A 20,615-nucleotide genomic window follows, 5' to 3' on the forward strand; every position below is an offset into this window, starting at 1 on the left:
GTACCAGACATCAGTGATGATCATTTCATGCACAGCAGGATACTCTTTTTGAACAGCTCCTGTTTATCTCCTTCTCCCTTCTACAGCTGCACTGCCATATTTGTCACAGTAGTTGTACTGGTGTTAGCAATACTACATTCTGTGGGGGTATACCCTTGCCTTCTGCCTGTCCAGGATAAGCCACCTCACATCAGCTGGACAAACAGTTGACTGCTGCCACCGTTCAGTCTGATGGCACCTCTTTGTCAAAAAATGCTGTTGTACGTTCCCAGGAGGCAGCTGTCCTGAAACGGCATCAGAAGCCAATTAGAATTACACAGAGGAGCTTAGTAGCTTCACATCTACATGCTTTGGTTGTTGGCTGAACCACCCATCTTGTTGGTAGTATTTAACCAGTCTTCTCAGACCATATGCAGTTGCCTCAATTTCTAGTTTAGCCATCCTGACTAGAGTATCCCCTGCCCATGATCAGGATGCTGCTGACATTCATTGGCATGTTTCCAGACCAATCTTTTTAGCAGGGACATTTCTTGAATGCCATTTTTACTTACTTCCACCTGTGAACTCTATCAGGCATACCCACAACTGTAGTGTTATCATCTTGCTTTTCCTTTTCCTATTTTAACAGTTTCAGAAGAGTTCTGTTGCCCTTTCAGGTACTTTCATCCTTATCCTGAAAAAAGCTTACCTGTGCTAGGCTGGAAAATATCCTGAACTGCTCTGTTTTTTAGCCTTCCTTCACGATGGAACACACACGACCCTCCTTAAACTGCCCTATCTCAGATTCTATGAACTTCTTGCTCCTAATTATGCACTATCCCCCACAATTCTAAAGGGTTCAACAGGGTTCAACTTGTTTATCAGAGAACTCTTTACTGTCAAAACCAAGAATCACATCTGTGCTTATAAAAGGAAGAAGAGCTCAGGCCCAGAAGACAAGCAACTATGTACCAAGTATGTAAGGTTCTACAGAACCTTGATCAGAAATGCAAATGGTTGTGCACTGTAGCCTTACTGACACAGACTGGCCGCCCATTTCCTTGCACACCTCCATCACCCTGATCCTCACTTTGCGGCATAGATGATGATCATGGATAAGACATGGCACTACTTCATCGATTCTTTCTCCATACTGGTATATTCATGTAGGAAATCCATCTGTTCCTAAGGAGCTCCTCGCTTTTGCCACAACTTGCAGAAAGCTTGTATCAATCAACTCCTTATTTCAAGAGGGAATTTACCCAGATGATTTTAAACCCTCATGCATCATACAGCTACCACAGAACTATATCTTTAATTCCAATAACACTGTCAGTTTCAGCCTACTTCACATGAATTGCTGATGGACCATTCTTGCATAAGCTAATTAAATTCGCAGTATTTATGCGACTCAATGAATATTCATTACCTGAAGACTGACACTGAAGTTTCCTTACTTTTCTGTCCTCTCAACTTTAGAGGCCTACATGGTTCTGCCATTGTTCCAATCACATTTAACAGCCACTCTGGATCTGTGCTCCATTTGATTGAACCTTTGACCTCACCTGCTACTATGCTCACGATGCACAGATTTTCTTCAAACTAGAACCACATTCAAACACTTGCTGCATCATTCTCTGAGGCTGCCCTGCCTTCACAAGTAGATAACTGTTGGGACAAAAGTTGTCTGATTGTATTGGGACAGTCACCATCTTCATCTGTGGCAAGCTTATACTGTTAATGCACTGCCCTCAACCCACCCTACACCTTTAAGGTGTTATTACCTACCAATTTCCAGTACGTAGGTGTTCTGAACCTTCAACTTCATGATGGGGCGTCTGGTCCCATTGACTCAAACCAGCCATCCTGATTCTGGTCTTAGGATCCAGTAGGAGACTGTCCCAATACCATGGCTTCCCTTATTTTGCATTCCTGCTAGCTAGGGTCAGCTTTCATGGTCCAGCGCCTTATGTTTAGGTTTTCTCCTGCCACCAGTAACCCTGTTCATGTCTAACCTCAGTAGTGACCATGTCATGCACAGCTGCATGCTCTTTTTGAAAAGAGCTACCAAACGTCAATAGATCTTGACTCAGACCGCTTTCTCTCTCCTAAGTGTGAAAACGTGTAACTTCCTTTTGAACTGTGTCAGAAATACCTGTAACCTGAAAGGTTGATGAGGCTTGGTGTTCCAGTCACATGACCTGGCCATTGTCTTATGCTGCTTGGAAGACAGTACATGTACACTGCACCCAGGTCTAGAACGCAGACGTGGGGTTTATTCACAAACTGCATTTGTAGTACATCGAGTAATATTACCATAGTACTACATATGCACTAAAAATGCCATTCACTAACCTAAGTGCTGAGTTCTCTGCTTCCACAGTTCCTATCGTTCATGGGCGGAGAACGCCTTCCCAACTTCGGAGTTCCTCCGTACACGCAGCGCTAACCTTTAGTAGTAAATTGAGTAGAGACAGAGTAGTGCCTGGAAAATCAGGAATACTTACTACAAAATGTGAGGGCCAAGACTAAGGACGGGTTTAGGTTAGGAGGTGTTTTGGAAGGGACATACGTCACCCACAAAAGAGTAAGCCTATTGCTATTCACAAGCTGAACTTCTATAACTACTACAACGAAAAAGAACACACAACTGTTGAAAATATACTTGAGCTCAGATCTGGAGTAAGTTCAGCACCACACATGGCACCGACTGGTACTGCTACACTGTCCATATACAACAATGGAGGTAGGAACTTAAAATTGAACTCCAAAGGAAATAATTTTAAAATATATAGGTTTTAATTGAATGTTAAAATATATATTTAAATGCTAAATAATGTTTTGTTGTAAGATACTTTACTAGCCTTTTTATTTAAAAATAAATTAAGATTTATAAATTATGAAATGAAATTGATTTAAATTAATTCTGCACATAACGTTTGGTAACATTTAAAACACAAATATAAACATTTTACTTTAGGCAGACTTTAAAAAAAAATATTTTGAAAAAACTCTTATAATTTAATATATTTAAATCAATTCAATATTTAATGCTAAATTAGGTTAATAGTGCTGTAGCATTTTTAAAAAGTTTTTAATATATTATTTTTCCTATACATTACCAGTGGAAGATCTCCAACATGGTGGCGGAGACCTCTAGCCACATGTGAAAAATTACTAGTAGCAACTGTAAACTTGTAAATTAGGATCCAGCTTCTGAAGTCAGTGTGAGCCTACACTTGGTAGTAAATTTACACTTGTAAATGCTGAATAGCAAAAAGTAGGAACTTTACTACAAAGTGTAATCGTAAATTTACTTGTATAGATTTACTATGCTACTTTTGTGGATAGCCCCCATTGTCATTACAAGACTTCCTTGTATGTATTACAATGTTGTTAACCTAACTTGTTGCTGTGTCTGCTGCTTGTTGTGCCACAAGTTTAGAACCTGTGTGACCTTTATGCACAACATTCCTGCACACAGACACACACATATATGCACTCTGTGATCCTCACATATATGCAGCCAGTTTTATCAAAAACCTCTTATCATACTTTCTTTGCCTGTCTTGTGCTGTCTTAGTATGTTTTCTGATCAGTTCTATCTAACTGTTCATCCTTATGTGCATGAAGTGTAACCTGATTAAGGTACATGAAAAAAATAAATATTATTTAGTGTGCTTACAGGATTTTTCAGATTATTCCCTTTGTTACTTCACATCTAACTTCCTGATCTATTGAAGTCTCCCAGCATTTCCAGCCTGACTGTGATCTCTTACACATTGTTCAAGGGGGGAATGTCTTAAATTTGGAAAATACATAAAAGAAATCAACAATTAAAAAAAACTTGGGAGAAAGCGATCAGGAGAAGAATGAACAAGAGATAATGTTTAGGGATACATGTTAAGTAAAGGAATGAAAATATAAATGGTAGTGGACATTTGTTAGACAAGTAGGGCATGGGACTCACACTTGTAATTATAAAGTAAAAACGGGGTACAGAAGGGTTATAGAAGGTCCACCCATAAAGCATTGAAAACAAAAAAGTTCACTTATACAATATTCAATTTACCAAATTAAGAAGCAGATATTCATGAGAGAAAAACAAAAATAAGATCCAAATATTAATTACTTCAAGATTAACCTCAAAGTGAACAATAAACCTAATAAACTCTCATAGAACATGTCAAAAACTGTACCACATTGATGGAAAAGAGGCCTTGAACCGAAGAGCACAGATTGGATACATGATGTAGTATAATGTAAAGAACAGTTGTCAGAATGCTGGTAACTCATGTCCGCAGAATCATGGGCCAAGGACATCTGGGCAGTAGTTGAACAAAAACTACTAGCAGGTAAAGTAGACGGGGGTTCAAACTTACACAAATCCCTGATCTATAATGGCATGTGAATATGTGTTAGTTACCAAATTGATGAGTAATGCTTCAGTAATTACACAAAAGAGCATACAATTGTTGATATCTGTTGAGATAGTTGTGTCTCTGTAACACTCAGAGCGTAATATTCCATGTTGTGGAGGGTTGTGTAGTAGGATTAGGTTACAGTTATAACATATCTGTTGATCAAAAACAATAAAAAGGCAAAAAAAAGGACTGTATCATGCTGAAATTTCTTTGTGTGGGCTATTGATAAAGTGTGGGTTAGCCATACCTATTTTTAACTTTTATAAATTACGGGTTGTATAGGAGAAAAAGTAATTTGAGCTCAAGCATAAAACTAGACTGATGATTGTTGGATTATACAAGGAAATCAGCACACTATCCAAGCCGGCCACCAAATTCAGTTTTTTGTAAGGTTATAGCAGTATGAGAACTTATTTTCTAATGCCTCTTGTTTCCTCTAGGCTTAAGGACCCACGGAAAATGACCCGAAGTCAGAGGTTTATCATATGGCTTACTGATGCGTAAGGACATTCATTGTTACTTGTCTGTCTGAGAAAAAGTTTATTGAATTTGCTCCATTTAAAAAAAAAATGTATTTTCTTGTTTAATAATATCTTAAGTATTTATTTTGTCCATAAACATGCAAACAACAACCAGAATGGGCAGTAAGTTTCATCACAATGAGCAGTGAATGAACACAACCCATCTTAGATGTAACAGCAGCATTACTTGAGAATTAAGAGGTGCAGATATATAAATAGCACACATCATGGATGTATACCAGAACCAGGCTTGCATCCGCCCATTTGTAGCAAGTACACTTCTTGGTGGACTATTGTTGTTATTGCAGGTCAGTTTTTAGAAACCACTTGTATTGTGACCTTCTGTTATTTGTTCAGGTAGCATAATGCTTTAATCTTCTGTTTAATTGCTGCCGGCTCCCTCATTAAAACAACAGTCACACTATGGAGGAAGCAAGGTCATGCATAATATTTTCTTCATTTTATGGAAATCAAACAGACAAGACCAATGTTGTTTCAAGCCCTTTTAGGAACTTTCTAATTGAAACCCAGTATAAAGACTTCAATTTACACCTGGAGTCTGAGTTCAGACCTGAAGTCTAAGTTTAGACCTAAAGTCTAACTTAGACCAAAAGTCTAAATGTACTACTTTTCGGTATTCACATAGGTAAGTTACTACTAGAAAGTTTACTACTAGTAAATTTAGTAGTAGTAAAGTTACTAATAGTAAAGTTATTAGTAGTAACCTACCTTTGTGAATACCGAAAAGTTGCAAAGTTAGACTTTTGGTCTATACTTTGACTTCAAACCTAAACTTATACTTAAAGTCTAAACTTAGACTTCAGATGTAAATTTAGAATTCTGGTGTAAAGTTAGACTTTAGGTCTAAATGTAGACTATGAATACCAGGATGACCCTTCTATGGACTGGGCTCAGGAATTGGGAAAGCCAGTGGTCTGGATACTTCTCCTGAAGCTGGCATGCTGTCTCCTCCTACTGTGGCTACGGCGGAGGGAGCAACTTATGGTATGGTGGTCAGTAGGGCAACTGATGTCCTTGGTCACGAGCTTCCCACTGTTAAGGTCAGGTCTAATCTCCTGACGGAGATGCTTCAGCCTGGGGCTTCTACTTCAGAGCCCCTTTTGCCGTTTAATGAAGCCCTCACCGATGTCCTTTTGGGTACCTGGTCCAAACCCAACACAGGGGCTCCTGTGAATAGGACTATTGCACGCTGCCATCGGCCCGCTCGGAACGACCCTAAATTCCTGTCCCAACACCCCACACCTGAGAGTCTTGTCATCCATGCTTCCACTTCTTCTGGCGCCTTCCCTTCCTCACCCCCGGATAGGGAATCCAAAAGGCTGTAACAGTTTGGCAAGAAGTTGTTTTCTTTCTCCAGTCTCTCGCTGCGGTCTGTGAACACTGCATGCCTTGTGGGCTGCTATACCCACTCTTTGTGGGATACGATTGCGCAAGTCCTGCCGTAGATGCCGGAGGAGGCCCGTGCTATCATCTCTCAAGCTGGGAGTGATGGGAGAGATGCGGCAAAGTTCACAATCCATTGTGGGCTGGACACGACCGACTCTCTGGGCAGATCGGTTGCTATGACGGTGGCCTTACGACACCACGCCTGGTTGCGTACTTCTAGTTTTTCTGGGGATGTCTAACAGTCACTCATGGACATGTCCTTTGATGGCTCACATCTCTTCGGAGACAAAGTGGACTCTGCCTTTGGAGAGATTCAAGGATTCCTGGGCTACGGCTCGGTCCCTCAGTTTTTCCTCTGCCCCTCGCTCCCCACAGTCCGCTTTTCGCCCATTTGGCCACGGAAGGGGCTCCCTGACGTGTCCACCTAGCCACTGTGCCGCCCATGCTGTTCAGCCTCTGCGTGGCTGGGGACACGGAATCCCACGTCACCGTGGGACAGGGAACCAGAGGTCTGCCCAGTCCACCTCTGCCCCCGCTGCAGCCTCCAAACCCTCCTAGTCCGTCCCCTCAATCCCGTCCAGTTGGTGGCAGGATTAGCCATCACCTGCCCCACTGGGAAAACATCACCATGGACAGGTGTGTTTTGCAGATATTTCAAAAGGGCTACTCCCTCCCTTTCAAATCTGCTCCACCAACCATGCCACCATCCTTCAGTCACTTTCCAGAGGATCGTTTGGCGCTTCTCCGCCAGGAAGTCGCAGCTCTCTTGGCCAAGGAAGCTATAGAAAAGGTCCCTGTGCCAGAAGTAGGTCGTGGTTGTTATTCCCGCTACTTTCTGATACCAAAAAAGGACAAGGGCTTACGTCCTATCCTAGACCTTCGGGACCTAAACTACTTCCTCAAGAAGGAGAAATTCAAAATGCTCACCCTGGCTCAGGTTCTGTCTGCCTTGGACCCAGGAGACTGGATGGTAGCGTTGGACTTGCAGGACGCTTATTTCCACATCCCCATCCTGCCTGCCCACAGACGTTATCTACGATTCGTGGTAGGTCACGAGCACTTTCAGTTTACCGTGCTTCGCTTAGGCCTTTCCAGCACCCCTCGGGTGTTCACGAAAGTGATGGCGGTGGTTGCAGCTCATCTGAGCAGGTTAGGGGTCTCAGTCTTCCCCTACCTCGACGACTGGCTGTTGAAGGTGGACTCACCCCAGAAAGTCGTCTCCCACCATCAGACTACGGCGAACCTCCTGCACACGTTGGGGTTTCAGTATAAACGTGCCGAAGTCACACCTGACTCCCTCTCAGACGCTCCTTTTCATCGGAGCGGTTCTGGACACAGTCCAGTTTCTGGCTTATCTTCCCGAAAAGCAAGTCCAAGACATTCAGGCTATGATTCCGATTTTTCTGCCTGGTCTTGGGTTTCGGTGAGACTGACTCTGAAGCTGCTGGGCATCATGGCCTCCTGCATCCTGCTTAGTAACGCATGCCAGATGGCATATGCGGGCTCTGCAGTGTGACCTGAAGTTCCAGTGGGCACAGCATCCGGGTATTCTCTCAGACATGGACCATATCTCGGATGGGACTGCGAAAGACCTGCAGTGGTGGCTTTCAAATCCGCTTTGGGTCCATGGAAGATCCCTCTCCTTCCCCAACCAGGTCTCTCTATAGTGACAGATGTGTCACTTCTGGGTTAGGGCGGCCACATGGGAGAGGCGGAGATTAGAGGACTCTGGTCTCCGGTGGAGTCTGGGCTCCATATCAATCTTCTGGAGCTCAGGGCAATCAGGCTTGCGTTGAAAGCATTCCTTCCCTCTCTCAAAGAGAAAGTGGTGTAGGTGTTCACGGACAATACTACCGCCATGTGGTACTGTAACAAACAGGACGCAGTAGGGTCCTGGACCCTTTGTACGGAGGCACTACACCTCTGGACATTGCTGGAACATCAGGGTATTACCCTGATGGTTCAACATCTGGCGGGTTCCCTCAACTCAGCCGTCGATGCACAGCCGATCACGAATGGTGTCTCCATCCGGAGGTGGCGCAAGGTCTCTTTCACAGTGGGGAGAGGCTTGGTTCGATCTGTTCGTCTCCGCAGAGAACGTGCAATGTCAGCTGTTTTGCGCTTTGGAGTTTCCAAGGCGGCACTCGCTCAAAGACGCTTTTTGTCTCGAGTGGAACTCCGGCCTCCTTTCCGCCTATACCTCTTCTGCCCAGAGATCTCAAGAAAATCAGGAACGACTGGGCTCAAGTAATCTTGGTGACTCCAGGCTGTTTATCCAGAGTTATTGAGCATGTCCATCAATCCTGCACTCAGACTGCCTCTTCGGGCGGATCTTCTATCACAGCAACAGGGGATAGTTCTTCAACCATACCTGTCCAGCACCCGCCTTCATGCGTGGAGATTGAGCAGCAACAGTTGACGGCTTTTGTCTTTCCACCCGAAGTCTGCGATGTTATCTTGGCAGCCAGGCGTCCATCAACCAAAACTGTATACGCCTGTCATTGAAATACATTTGTGGCATGGTGTACCAACAAATCTGTTGATCCCCTTTCTGCCCCTCTGTCCGAGGTTCTTCTGTTCATTATTTCTTTGGCCCAGCAGTGCTCTGCTTTGGGCACCCTTAAAGGGTATTTATCTGCCATTTCGGCCTTTCTTAGGCTACCTGATCAGCCCTCACTCTTTAAATCTTCTATTGTGAGTAGATTCCTAAAAGGAATCGCCCATTTATTTCCTCCCACTCCATTTATCATGCCTCAGTGGGACCTCGATCTTGTACTTACTTATTTGATGTGTACTTTCTTTGAGCCAATGCATAATTGTCCCTTGCAGCTCCTCACCTTCAAAACTATCTTTTTTGTTGCAATCACCTCTGCTCGCAGCATGAGTGAGCTTCAGGCCCTTTCCTCAAAACCTCCATACTTGTCTTTGCACCCTGACAAAGTAGTGTTGCGCACTAAGGCTTCTTTTCTTCCTAAGGTGGCTACACCCTTTCATGTAGGCCAGTCCATCACTCTGCCTACTTTCTATGCACCCCCACATCCTTCCCATGAGGAGGAGAGACTCAACCGTCGGGCACCCAAAAAGAGCGTTGGCGTTCTACCTCAATCATACTAAAGATTTCCGGGTGGACGATCAACTCTTCGTTGGGTATGTGGGTGCGAAAAGATGGAAGGCGGTGTAAAAGCGTACCATCTCTCGATGGCTCCTGAGGGCTTGCGTGCTCATTCCACCAGAGCAACTGATGCTTTCACTGCATTAGCACGTGGAGTTCCTGTCCTGGATATCTGCCAGGCAGCTACGTGGGCGTCCCTGCACATGAATGCTAAGCACTATTGTCTGGACAGTCAGGTCCGTCTGGACGGCTACTTTGGTCGTTCGGTCCTGCAGGACTTCCTAGTATGATCTTGGTTCGCAGCCCACCACCGAGGATGAAATTGCTTGGGTATCTATTCCAAGGTAAGTAAACTGCAACTAGAAGTCTCTATCAGAGGTACAAGTTACTTACCTTCAGTAATGACATATCTGGTAGAGACATATTCTAGTTGCAGATTCCTTACCGCCCACCCATCCTCCCCGCTTGCAAACTGATTTCTAGGGACAGGGATTCCCCCTTTCAGGTCCTTAGCGCTGGCGCACCAATCTCAGTGTTCTTAGCTGCTTTGTGCTTTGTCGTGGAAAGTCGTTAAAAGAATCTGACATCACTGCGCGAGGGCGGCGTCTATGTATTGCTCCCAACGTCATCATTGCGACTACGACGCCAACGATTCCCGCGGAGTCGACCGACGTGCAAAGGTATTGCTCAAAGAAAAATCTCCGGATCCAGTCTGATGCCTGGGGTAAATCCTAAGGTAAGGAATCTGCAACTAGAATATGTCTCTACCAGATATGTCGTTACCGAAGGTAAGTAACGTGTACTTTAGGACATAGTGTTCTTCAGTGTACCAAATGCAGTGCCATGTTTTAGATTAGGGCAGTTCATTTTTCTGTTCTATGGATAAACAATACCCTAATAATTGATATGTCTCCTTGGTTTCATCATTGTTAGAGCTAACAGATTTTGAGTACGGTTTTACATACCACTCAACATATTTGAGCATTTACCGGTCTTCTTACAAATAACTTTTGACGAACTTTTTGCATGACACTTAACATCTCTAAGAATTCATCTGTCTTATCAGCAACTTTTCATGAGATTGGGTGAATTTATGTGCAGTTTCCTTTTCAGAACTGTTTTCTTTCCTGTCTCGTTAGTCTTCATGTTAGCAGTTTTTAAAGGTATCTCTCCTTTGTTGGGCAGAAATAATGAAAAGAAGAGTATATAGTGACATAATGTATCTTCCTGATGAGAATATAACATCTGCTAAGAAATATCTTCAGGGAGACTAAAAGACTTGCAAGTGACACAGTTAGAGCTAACAAGGGTCTGTTAGGAAAGTGAAAGTCATCTTCTTTGTGAAGCAAGTCTCCAAATCTTTCAGGACTCTAACACAGCAACAGAGCATCTGGTTGGGTATTTGCCATTCTTTTGACTTTAGCAGGACCTTCTCTTAAACTTCCAACAGACCCATAGACTCTATTTCACTGTTCCCATGTGCCTTTGAGAAGCTACCAGCATCGTCTTAGCAAAAGTAGTGCTCACACTCACATGGGCAGCCAACACTCCAAGATTACACATTTTACATTTGACACAAGTTAGATTTAGATGTTTCAATAACTCCCAAGGAATAGGCCACCATCTTGTATCAGGCATTGCATATGGACAAACTCTGCAAATAACTGGGACACATGACCTCTGTGATTATCTGTGCACTCCTTTGGATGAGGGAGCCTTTTCTCCCTTTGGGCGTTTAGTATTTGTGAACCCCACATCGGATTCATGAATCCATAGTGTTCTGAAACATTTCTGTTGCATTCGCAATTATCCAAAACTCTGCTGTTTTCATGTTATCTTTGTGTCATTATTTCTGTTAATTTCTTTACCATTATCACTTCTTTCACAATACGTACGTGCAGATTATTGGATAACTATTGGGATTGTCATACCTTTGATTTGTACATGGAGCATTATACACGACTAACTGTATCCTTGTAATACAGCATATTATACATGTAACAAGACTCCATGGTCACGAACACGGCACTTGCTTGATTTTTCATTTGGCAAATGTCTTCTGAGTATATTACGTGCATTTTTCAGTCACACTTATACGTCATATGTAAAAGGTAATTTGGGGGCACTTGTCCCAGAATAACATACTTATATTTTATAAGCATGCAGTACTAGCTCATGGACACCTACCTATACATTATCTGTTGCATGTGTGAAATGGGACGCCATGTTCTCTGCTTGGTGTACCACTGCATGTTGACACTTTTTATTTTGGTCTTGTGGGCGTTGTCTCCAGTCATGGCAAAACATGGGTTTTTTACATACATAGCGATTCCACCCCTGTGGTGTAGCAGAAAAAGACATACGCCTCCACCAAGTCACCAGTTGTACTATTAGGCATGATCTGGTTACATATTAGGCATCACTCGAGCAATACATAATCCGGATATAATCCTGTTGCCTATTTAGTTATGTAGTACCACATGCCTATCTACAATTCCTACCTTACTGCTCTCGCACAGACTAGTTTCTCAGTTATTGTTTTATTTATTCCATCACCATCATTTGTATTGTTCTTTTAATTGTCTTCTTACCACAGTGGAGTCATTAAGCACATTTTAATCACAATCATGGTGCCTTGCAATTGTAAATAACTTTGAATTTGCTTTATCGATATATGCTAAATGATTTGTAATGAGGGCAACAGACAACACAACAGTACCACTTTTATATTTATGACTACCTGTCTACTGAATTTTTTAAATTAACTCTCTCCATAAAAATGATGTCTCGAAATTATGATTCATTTTTTCCTATATTGTCATACAAAGTTGATGTATAATAAAGCCGCCTCACGATAGTAATTCTCTTATGTCTATGATGGTTTAACTATGTGTTTTCAAGGTGAGTGGACATGTTCTTAATTGAGAAAAGCCTCTGTGAAGCCGAAACACGTTGTTGGTGAGGCTGTATAATAAAAGGGTGAACTGAAGTTAGAGTGGAGCTTTCTATATATTATGTATATATCTTGCTACCGCTCATTGTCCTACAGTGGTTCCACCTCCTGAAAACTACAGTGTGTCTCAAAGTAAGCACTGGGCCTGGTGTTTAATATAGTAATTGTACAATATCCACCACATATGGGCCCAAATTATTTTTTGGATTACGGCTGATGGAAGATAACAAATGTTTCTTCCTACTGAGATGAACAGGAGCAGAGGGACAGAATCATTGTTTGTTAAAATAGGGTACCATTGGTTTTGTATTTCGACCTGCGGTATTCTTTTTTCATTCCTAGTCCAACATTTTTTTAAATTTAAGTATATAAAAACAATTGAGTCAGAATCTATATTATCGATTTGTAGTCTGCTGCCTAGGTCTGGTTGTTAAAGTGTAAGAACCTGGGTTATAGGCCTGAGCCACTGGCATGGGTCTATAACAAGGGAGATGGCCTTTAACTGCTCGCGCGCCCCGTCCTTATTAAGTAAACTTACAAGGGGACGCGTATAGACCGATGAACCTTTGGTTCGCATGGAGTATCCTAGCTATGTAATAATCGATGAACATCAATTATCAAGGTTATCAATCAATAACCACTAAAAGAATCATTAAACATGAGACAATATATCAACATTTCGTGAATAACCACAACTCAATTATACGTTTTATCAATTTTATTTCCTTATTAGTTATAATACTAAGTCATAAGGTTAATTCATACTTTATTCAATCAGCTCAGAATTAGTTAATTAATGACCACCAATATCACAATCTAATCAGAACTTGAGAAAACATATATTCTAATGCTTCAGCATAAGCCAACAAAGATGAGTATGACAACATCAATAGCAGAGTTCAGCAATCAGTTCGTCAATCATTTTTCACTGTCAGTGTCACCCAAAGAATCGTACCTAACCCAAATTAGCATTTAGCATGTGGGACTTCATGCGAAAACAATTTAGAACATGAATTCGGAAAACATCTAGCTAGTAGATAACCTATAAAAACAGCGCAGTTGGTACCTAGAAAGAAAAGGCGCAAATGTTAATCAGTCACATTGTCATAGCTACCCATCCACGAAATGGATCCGCAACAAACTCAGTCTTCATCTTCAGGTCATCAATCGATCAGCAACGCATCAGGCTTTTGAGAGCAGGAGCCCAATGACAGATTCTCGAATTGCATCTTCTGACATCAATTCTCTCCTCGCATCTGAAGTTTTAGCCCCTTGTCATCACTTTTTATTAGTCTTCCAGTCCATCCCCCTAATTCCTAATTGGTCACTTAATCAGCAGTTATGACTCTATCCTATAATATTAATTTTACAAATGTATGAATTCTAATATTTCAACATTCGCAGTTCAATAATTGGTTCACTGTACAATGTCCTCATCATCCAGCTCATCAGGTATCGGAAATGGAACATTTTCTTCTCCAGTCAGTGTCTCTATTGTTTGAGTCCTGGGAAAGTACATTGAGCCTGCTTTACACCAGACTGTAACATTTTCAGTTCCATCATCTCCTATCCATGAGTACATTGCAAAAAACTCTAGCAAAGCAAATTTTATTAAACAGCAAACGGTTCACAGTCAGTTCAATGCACCAGCAACTTCTACATTGTGCGTTTATTAATTTGACTCCTGCGTGAGGCCTGGAAAGACTAGGCCACAACTTCGGCTAAGTTAACTCTACAATATAATGCAAAACATAGGTAATACATCTTAATATGACACATTACTACATTATGATTATTATACATTTTCATTATTCCACACATTTTTTATCATTTTAGTACAAGTTCATATAAGTGGCTGTTATTCCCCATGGGCACATTTTCAAACGGGCACATTAATTTTTCTATGTTTAGCTTTCTTGTTAATGAAAACACATGAACGTTCATTAATAATTTCTAATTAGCATATCTGCTTCAACACAACCTACATAGCACAAGGAAGAAGGTCTATAAAGCTACTAAAGTATTTCACTGACTGAGGGTAGAATGTTCAGCCATTATTAGGCTTGCGACATTTCATTGTCTCCTATGTAGCTCCCAGCATTTTAATGTTCTAATTCTGATTTCATCATGAGAACCAGAAACAAAAAAAACAAAAAACTTCTCTTCAGCTTCCACCTTTGGACCTGAGATCTGTAGTAATGATGATGCATAATGCATAACAGTCCTTTAGAGATGTCCATGAACAGATGTCCAAATGTCCTAGGTGACATTTATAATCTGTTTAAAGGCTAAAGTGCAATAATTAAGAAATGCTTGCAAACCTGGTCTTTTGTCATTTCAAATGCCTAAGGTAAGACACTGTTACACATCCCACTCAAACGTATGACATATCTGAATTGTTTTCATGAATCAAAAATCGCCTTGTGCATTGTCTCTAAAGTTATATCTGCTCTAAAGTGAGCCACTAAATCAGTATTAGACTCAAATGATAAAGTAGTAATAATTAGGGTAATGTGTAAGTTTGCAGTGACTTCAGCCACAGTAGCCATGTTAATTTCCATTCATTGATAAGTACAACATATGACTTTTAATTGTCGATAATAGTATAGTTTAATGATTTATTGCAAGCAATATAAAACTAAATATAAAATCAAATGAGTTGTCTGTTTTGAAGTAAAGAATCTATAACAGCGCCAAGAACAGTCATGGAACTGGCAGTCTTTAATGAAGTGCCATACATTTTGCTTACCTTTTCCCATTGTTATTGATTCTTTTACTCCTCTACCTAGGTGAGCCGGGAAAGACAATGGTGAAGGAAACATATTTCGTACAGCGGAGACAATGACAAAGTGTGCTACAGAGTGAGATGTGTAAAAGAAGGTTCCGGTTAGGGGCTCTGCCCCTCTGTCAAATCTTGAGGGATATGCTATAATCTAGTGATATAATAATCTGTACCACAAGTTCCAGTAGTCCCAGAACCAAAGGCACTGAACGTATAGCCTTGAGTTTAAAAAAATGACTGAGATGTGGACTCGAGCCACCGTATATTCTCCGTTTAGATTTCTTCCAGCCCTAAAGGAAAACTCCTAGAAGTAGGCAATATTATCCACTAGATTGAGTCTAGATATAACAGATGTTGGGACAGACAGGTAAATAGTTCCTCCAGCATCAAATGAACGAGAACCCTCCTGCATGACATTGACTTGTGAGCCGCAGTATAGTGTATACAATGCCTTTGTATATATGGACTAACACGTTTATTTTGATTGAACTTCTTCATGTCTGGAATTGCAGCTATGACCTCCTGAACTTTGTCCTTCTGCTGATCCTTTGGGTCGAGAATTTCCCAGTTCAATGGCACAGGATTAGTTAGTTCTGGAGAATGTCTAGCAAAAGTCGTGTTAACTTTTTCTAAGCACTGTAGTGGAGTCCCTTGATTTTTCTGTGTTTATGACACCTTTTCCTAAGCAAAGCTCCTAATGTTTCGTTACTAGAATGTCATTGTACTGGCTGATCACCAAATTTTGCACATAAATATCGTTAATGCTTGAAAACCTAGATCATGCATTGCATTAAGCAAGTTTCATTTTTCAAGCATTCAAGATGTTTATGTATCTTTGGACTGCTCACAGTTTTCTTCTACCAGTATTGTCAGGCCAGTTCCTATTTAGACATTACAAAAGGTGGCATTTGATAAGGCAAGATGCATCACAATGCATTTGTTTCCTGAACTTTCATTGCGGTCTTCATCCCCTTGCAGTACATTTTTGTCCCTGAATTTTCTCAGCAGATTGAATTTTCCTTTCAAAATTATCCTCTTCCATATCCTCTTCCATCTGTTGTTTTGCTTAGCAGCTTTTACTATGTCATTTTTCCAAAGCAGTTTGGATTAAATCCCTTGTGGTTCTTCTGACTTTGAATCTGTATCTTATTCAGCATTTCTATCATTCAGGATGTCAAGGGGAGTTTAGAATCTTGCTGTTTTAACTACTGCAGGCTACGTCGTCAGTGAAGAACTACATAGTTTGCAAATACTATTTTCCCCCATTTGTGAGTTTTTCCTTCTAGCTGTGTCCCTCTAAAGGAGACATCTGATACAATTCTGTGCATGGTGACACTGACTACTGGAAGATTTGATCCTGTCCTCTGACAATCTCAAATGGCACTCAACAAATCTACATTACGTCCAGCACTTGACAATAACTGCTTTGCAGAGGTGGAAAAAGTTGCAGACTGACTGTTGCAAATGTGTGCTGGCCATTCTGGATGTGCATTTGGGATTTAGCACCTGTCTGTTTATCATCTCCAGCTTCATGAAGTATGTTGACCTCACTTCATTCTGACACAATGTGATGTTTTACAGCATATGATTTTACATGTAGTGTAGGGCATTATCACAGATTGAAGGGTAGCTGTTCTGCTTTCTGGGCAATAGAGGTGTTGGGGCGGGCATCTCCTCAGCATGGTAACAGACATGTGCTGCTGGCCTGAGTGGCCTGACTGCATGTGAAACTAGTATCATTACTCTCCATTCTCTTATCTAACAATCTACTCTGGTGTGCAAAGTGAAGCCTAGGCTGTTCATGATGATTCCTTGGTCCAGAACCTTTTTAGTGACTTGGAGGAGGTACACCAAGCATGCCTTCTATCTTAAAATTTGAGTTCTGTTCATGTCATGGGTTATTGACATAAAGCAGTGGTGCCAGCATGCTGTTTTGTGTAGATGATAGTACTGAACAAACCTTTTCACTGGTTCAGATGGACTACAGCCTAATGACTAAATTTCTCTAAAATTCCTCTTATATGTGACACCCTTCACCTGATATCCCATGTTCATGTTCAGTACATGTGTGTGAGGTATTGATTGAAGCAGAACGCTGTGTTGTGAGAGTAAGGATTGCTCCTGGGTTAACATAGCACAAGTTGAAGGGTATAGTACAGCATCCACAGATAGTTCACATGTATTGCCTACATTCCTGGAGCTGAAGTGACTAGCTTTTAACAAGGGGTTGCTGATTAGTCCTCCGTAAGTACTGCCATCTGGTGTGCATATTCAGTTGTTAGAAGTAGGGCTATTTATAAGCAAAGCCTGTCTCTTTTATCTTTCCCTGAGCACTACTCCAGGAAGGCTGATGAAACCCATGCACACAGTCTTCACTCTGTGCTCGTGCTTTGGATTCTGCTGTTTGGAGTCAGCTTTGCCACTGTCTGATGTGAGAGCGGTTACTCTGCACAAAGACTGTTTGCACTCCATTTAGAAAATTACACTTGAAAGGGATTTTCCCCAAACTGGTTCCTGACAGTGGATCAAAATGAGTATAAAGATGGAACCCAAACCATCCCACTTAGTTCCAGTATTAGGATTTCTTGCCTAAGGAAAGGCGTGCTCGCAGATTACTTCTAAAGAGGGGCTGTAATCCAGGGCGTGTGCTGTTTGACAGCTAGTCACCCTGTAGAGAGGGCACATCATCTGTCTTTGCAACTTGCAGGTGAATTGTGGAGCTGCTTAATGATTATAAGCCTGTCTGTCCATGCTTAGTCCTGCCAGAGGTGAGACTACCCAGCGGGAGAAGTTCAGCCTTGTTCCTGAATATAGAGTATCTGGTACAACAGGCATACCAAACAGAGTGTAACCCGGACCAACTTGAGCTACAAGGGGTCGTCTGGCATTGCTGCATGGTTCATGTGGAGAACTGCATAAAGTATGGACACCCTCCAAGTCACATCTGGTCATCTGGCATCCCCGCAGTGGACGTCTTGTGAGACCCGACAATATAGTGTCGCCGAAGACGTAGGGCGAAAGCTGAGGCCTGCCATGCTGTTCTTTACTCAGCAGCAAGATCTAAAAGGTGAAGCACCTGCTGGCCAACATGCTGTCTGTTAGACTGTGAAGAGCATACAACCACTAGAAGCCGGTCCGAACCGTATCCAAGTAAACATAGCACCAAAAATGAGGGACTGAGAGACTATCTTGGAGTCGGAAAGAGAATTCTAATTTTTGCACAAATTAATGATATGCTCAAGATACTATACAAATGGCCCTAGAGGTTAAGGAACAGAGTAGTTGGGTGCACAGCCTAACTGTTAGCTAGCAGCTGTGCCTTATTTCTGCCTACGATCTTTGCTTTGCTGTTAGAACTTTTGTTGATGTGAGAACTGAACAACTTCGCTAGAGCCCCTTAACTATACTTTGTAGAAACCATTACCTGAACCTCAATCACTGCCTGCAGTATTCCATCATGCTGTACTCTTCTCTTCTTACTAAGCCAAGCACTTGGCGGGCAGTGAGTTATTGTGTCTTTACCACCCACTTTATCTCCCTGAGCAGCTTTTAAGTGTTTGTACTCATTACCCTCCGAGTCAAAAGCAGAAAGTATGTGCTTAGCTCAGTTTGGAGAACCATGGTAGACGGACGAAGGAGACCATAGGCAACCGCCCCCCAACCACCACAGTCGTGACCCAGTAGCCCTTGTCTACCCCTTGGCCACCTAAATAGGTTCTCGAAATCGAGCAATGAGATGGCTTGCAACATTGGTGTCTGCTTTTGAGGATGTTATGTGGAGACCCTAAGCCTGCAGTCACCAAGTGGTTTTACAAGCTTCCTCGATCTTAGTCTGTATTTCTCCTAAGTTCATGAACTGCATCCAACTCCTGAATAGATTTTTTTGAAGCCTTAGAAGAAGCTATTTTGCATGGTAGACCCAAGGATAAAGGCTTGTTATATGGGGATGAGAAATCACAAAGATCTAGGCTTGTTATGTTGGGGATGAGAGTTCAGGTCATAGGCCGTCCTGTGGCAGGGGCAAGAGAGAACCTCAAGGTTCTTGAAAGCTCTGATGCCATTTTGATTATATAACAGACAGAAATGGTTTGTTATGTGCACTGTACACACATAACACAACCTCCTATATATAGTGATTCTCTTCCTCTGCACCCTGCACCCTTCCACAGGCACCTGTTGCATTGTTTACCACTTTGAGAGTATTGCCGAAAGAGCACTCCAAAATGCTCATAGGCAAGGTATCATTTCAGTACTGCTACGTGTGCTGTAATTGTTCTGCTGCTGCTTGCACTGTACCTGTTCTCTGAGATCTTAAGTGGGAGGGTAACATATTGCATCACTTGCTGTAGCTGTTGGGTCTGACGAAGCTGTACCCGTTCATCCTGAAAAAAGCTTGCACAATTGCAGATTGTACTACTACAGCTGCTGTGTGTGTGCTTCAGTTTGAAATAGGCCAGTAAGAATATGATCAAAACTGGTTTTTGATGTTAAAATTATATTACCTCACTGAAAAATTTATTTAGAAAGGCATCATTTATTTTTGTTTTTAGTGATATTTCACTTTATAAATATGTTGCAAGACTACACATACAGGTGGAGATGATCCACTGTTCATGAATTTAGATTTAGTTTTATGTAAAGATACTCAGGAGGGAAACGTTTGCTAACAGCTAATTTTCTCTTCCTTAGCTTTAAGAATCACAAACTCTTTGGGAGTCCATCTGTCTAAAGGAGAGGATTGTGGAGCAAAGTTGTTGACCTAGAATTAGTAGTCCAACCTAAATAAGCGTAGGTACTTGTAGAATAAGGAAATCTGGTATCTAACCTTGCTTTCTGAGCAGCTTGAACCTTGGCAGATATTGTTGCCTTGACTTTACCCTCTGGATACATTTGTGACTGTCTATTTCTAGGCATAGGTGCCAGGTAGAATCCCTAGTATCCTCTTTAATGGCTCTGTCCTGGGTATAGCTATGTCTGTAACAAATATAATTGGTTTTCATTGCCTACAAATATCTCAGAGCTCTTTCTAATGTGGCAGCTGAACAACTGCCTATTTTGTAAGATGAGATTGCCTTAGCATTCCATAAGAGCATAAAAAATGACCCAAACAGTTCCTAGGATGTGGAGGTGCAGAAAGTCGGCAGGGCAGCTAAACACAGCTGATTCCCACCTCCTTCACCAAGTACGCTAGTATGGGGGAGTGTTGTAGATTTCCTAAAATGCACAGAGAAAGTAATTGCAATCATATTGGGTCTAGAAACCAAAACCTCATTGTAAGGAAATGCCATCCTTGGCATGGTTACCACCTGCCTTTTTGCCTTTTGCTGATGCCATTTATGATTGAAAGTGTGCTGGGACCCTGCTAACCAGGCCCCAGCACCAGTGTTCTTTCCCTAAACTGCACCTTTGTTCCCACAATTGGCACAGCCCTGGCACA

The 20,615-nt window shown here is 41.8% G+C and overlaps 1 protein-coding gene across 1 annotated transcript in view; it reads left to right on the forward strand.

Annotated features, from left to right (window-relative positions):
• Positions 1–20,615, forward strand: part of GDPD1 (glycerophosphodiester phosphodiesterase domain containing 1) — a 243,155-nt gene that overhangs the window by 202,917 nt on the left and 19,623 nt on the right. The window contains exon 8 of the mRNA XM_069226416.1: positions 4,844–4,903. Coding sequence (XP_069082517.1) covers positions 4,844–4,903 — 60 coding nt within the window. The remainder of the gene's footprint in view (positions 1–4,843; positions 4,904–20,615) is intronic.

This window comes from Pleurodeles waltl, chromosome 3_1, assembly GCF_031143425.1.
Source record: "Pleurodeles waltl isolate 20211129_DDA chromosome 3_1, aPleWal1.hap1.20221129, whole genome shotgun sequence".
NCBI lineage: Eukaryota > Metazoa > Chordata > Amphibia > Caudata > Salamandridae > Pleurodeles > Pleurodeles waltl.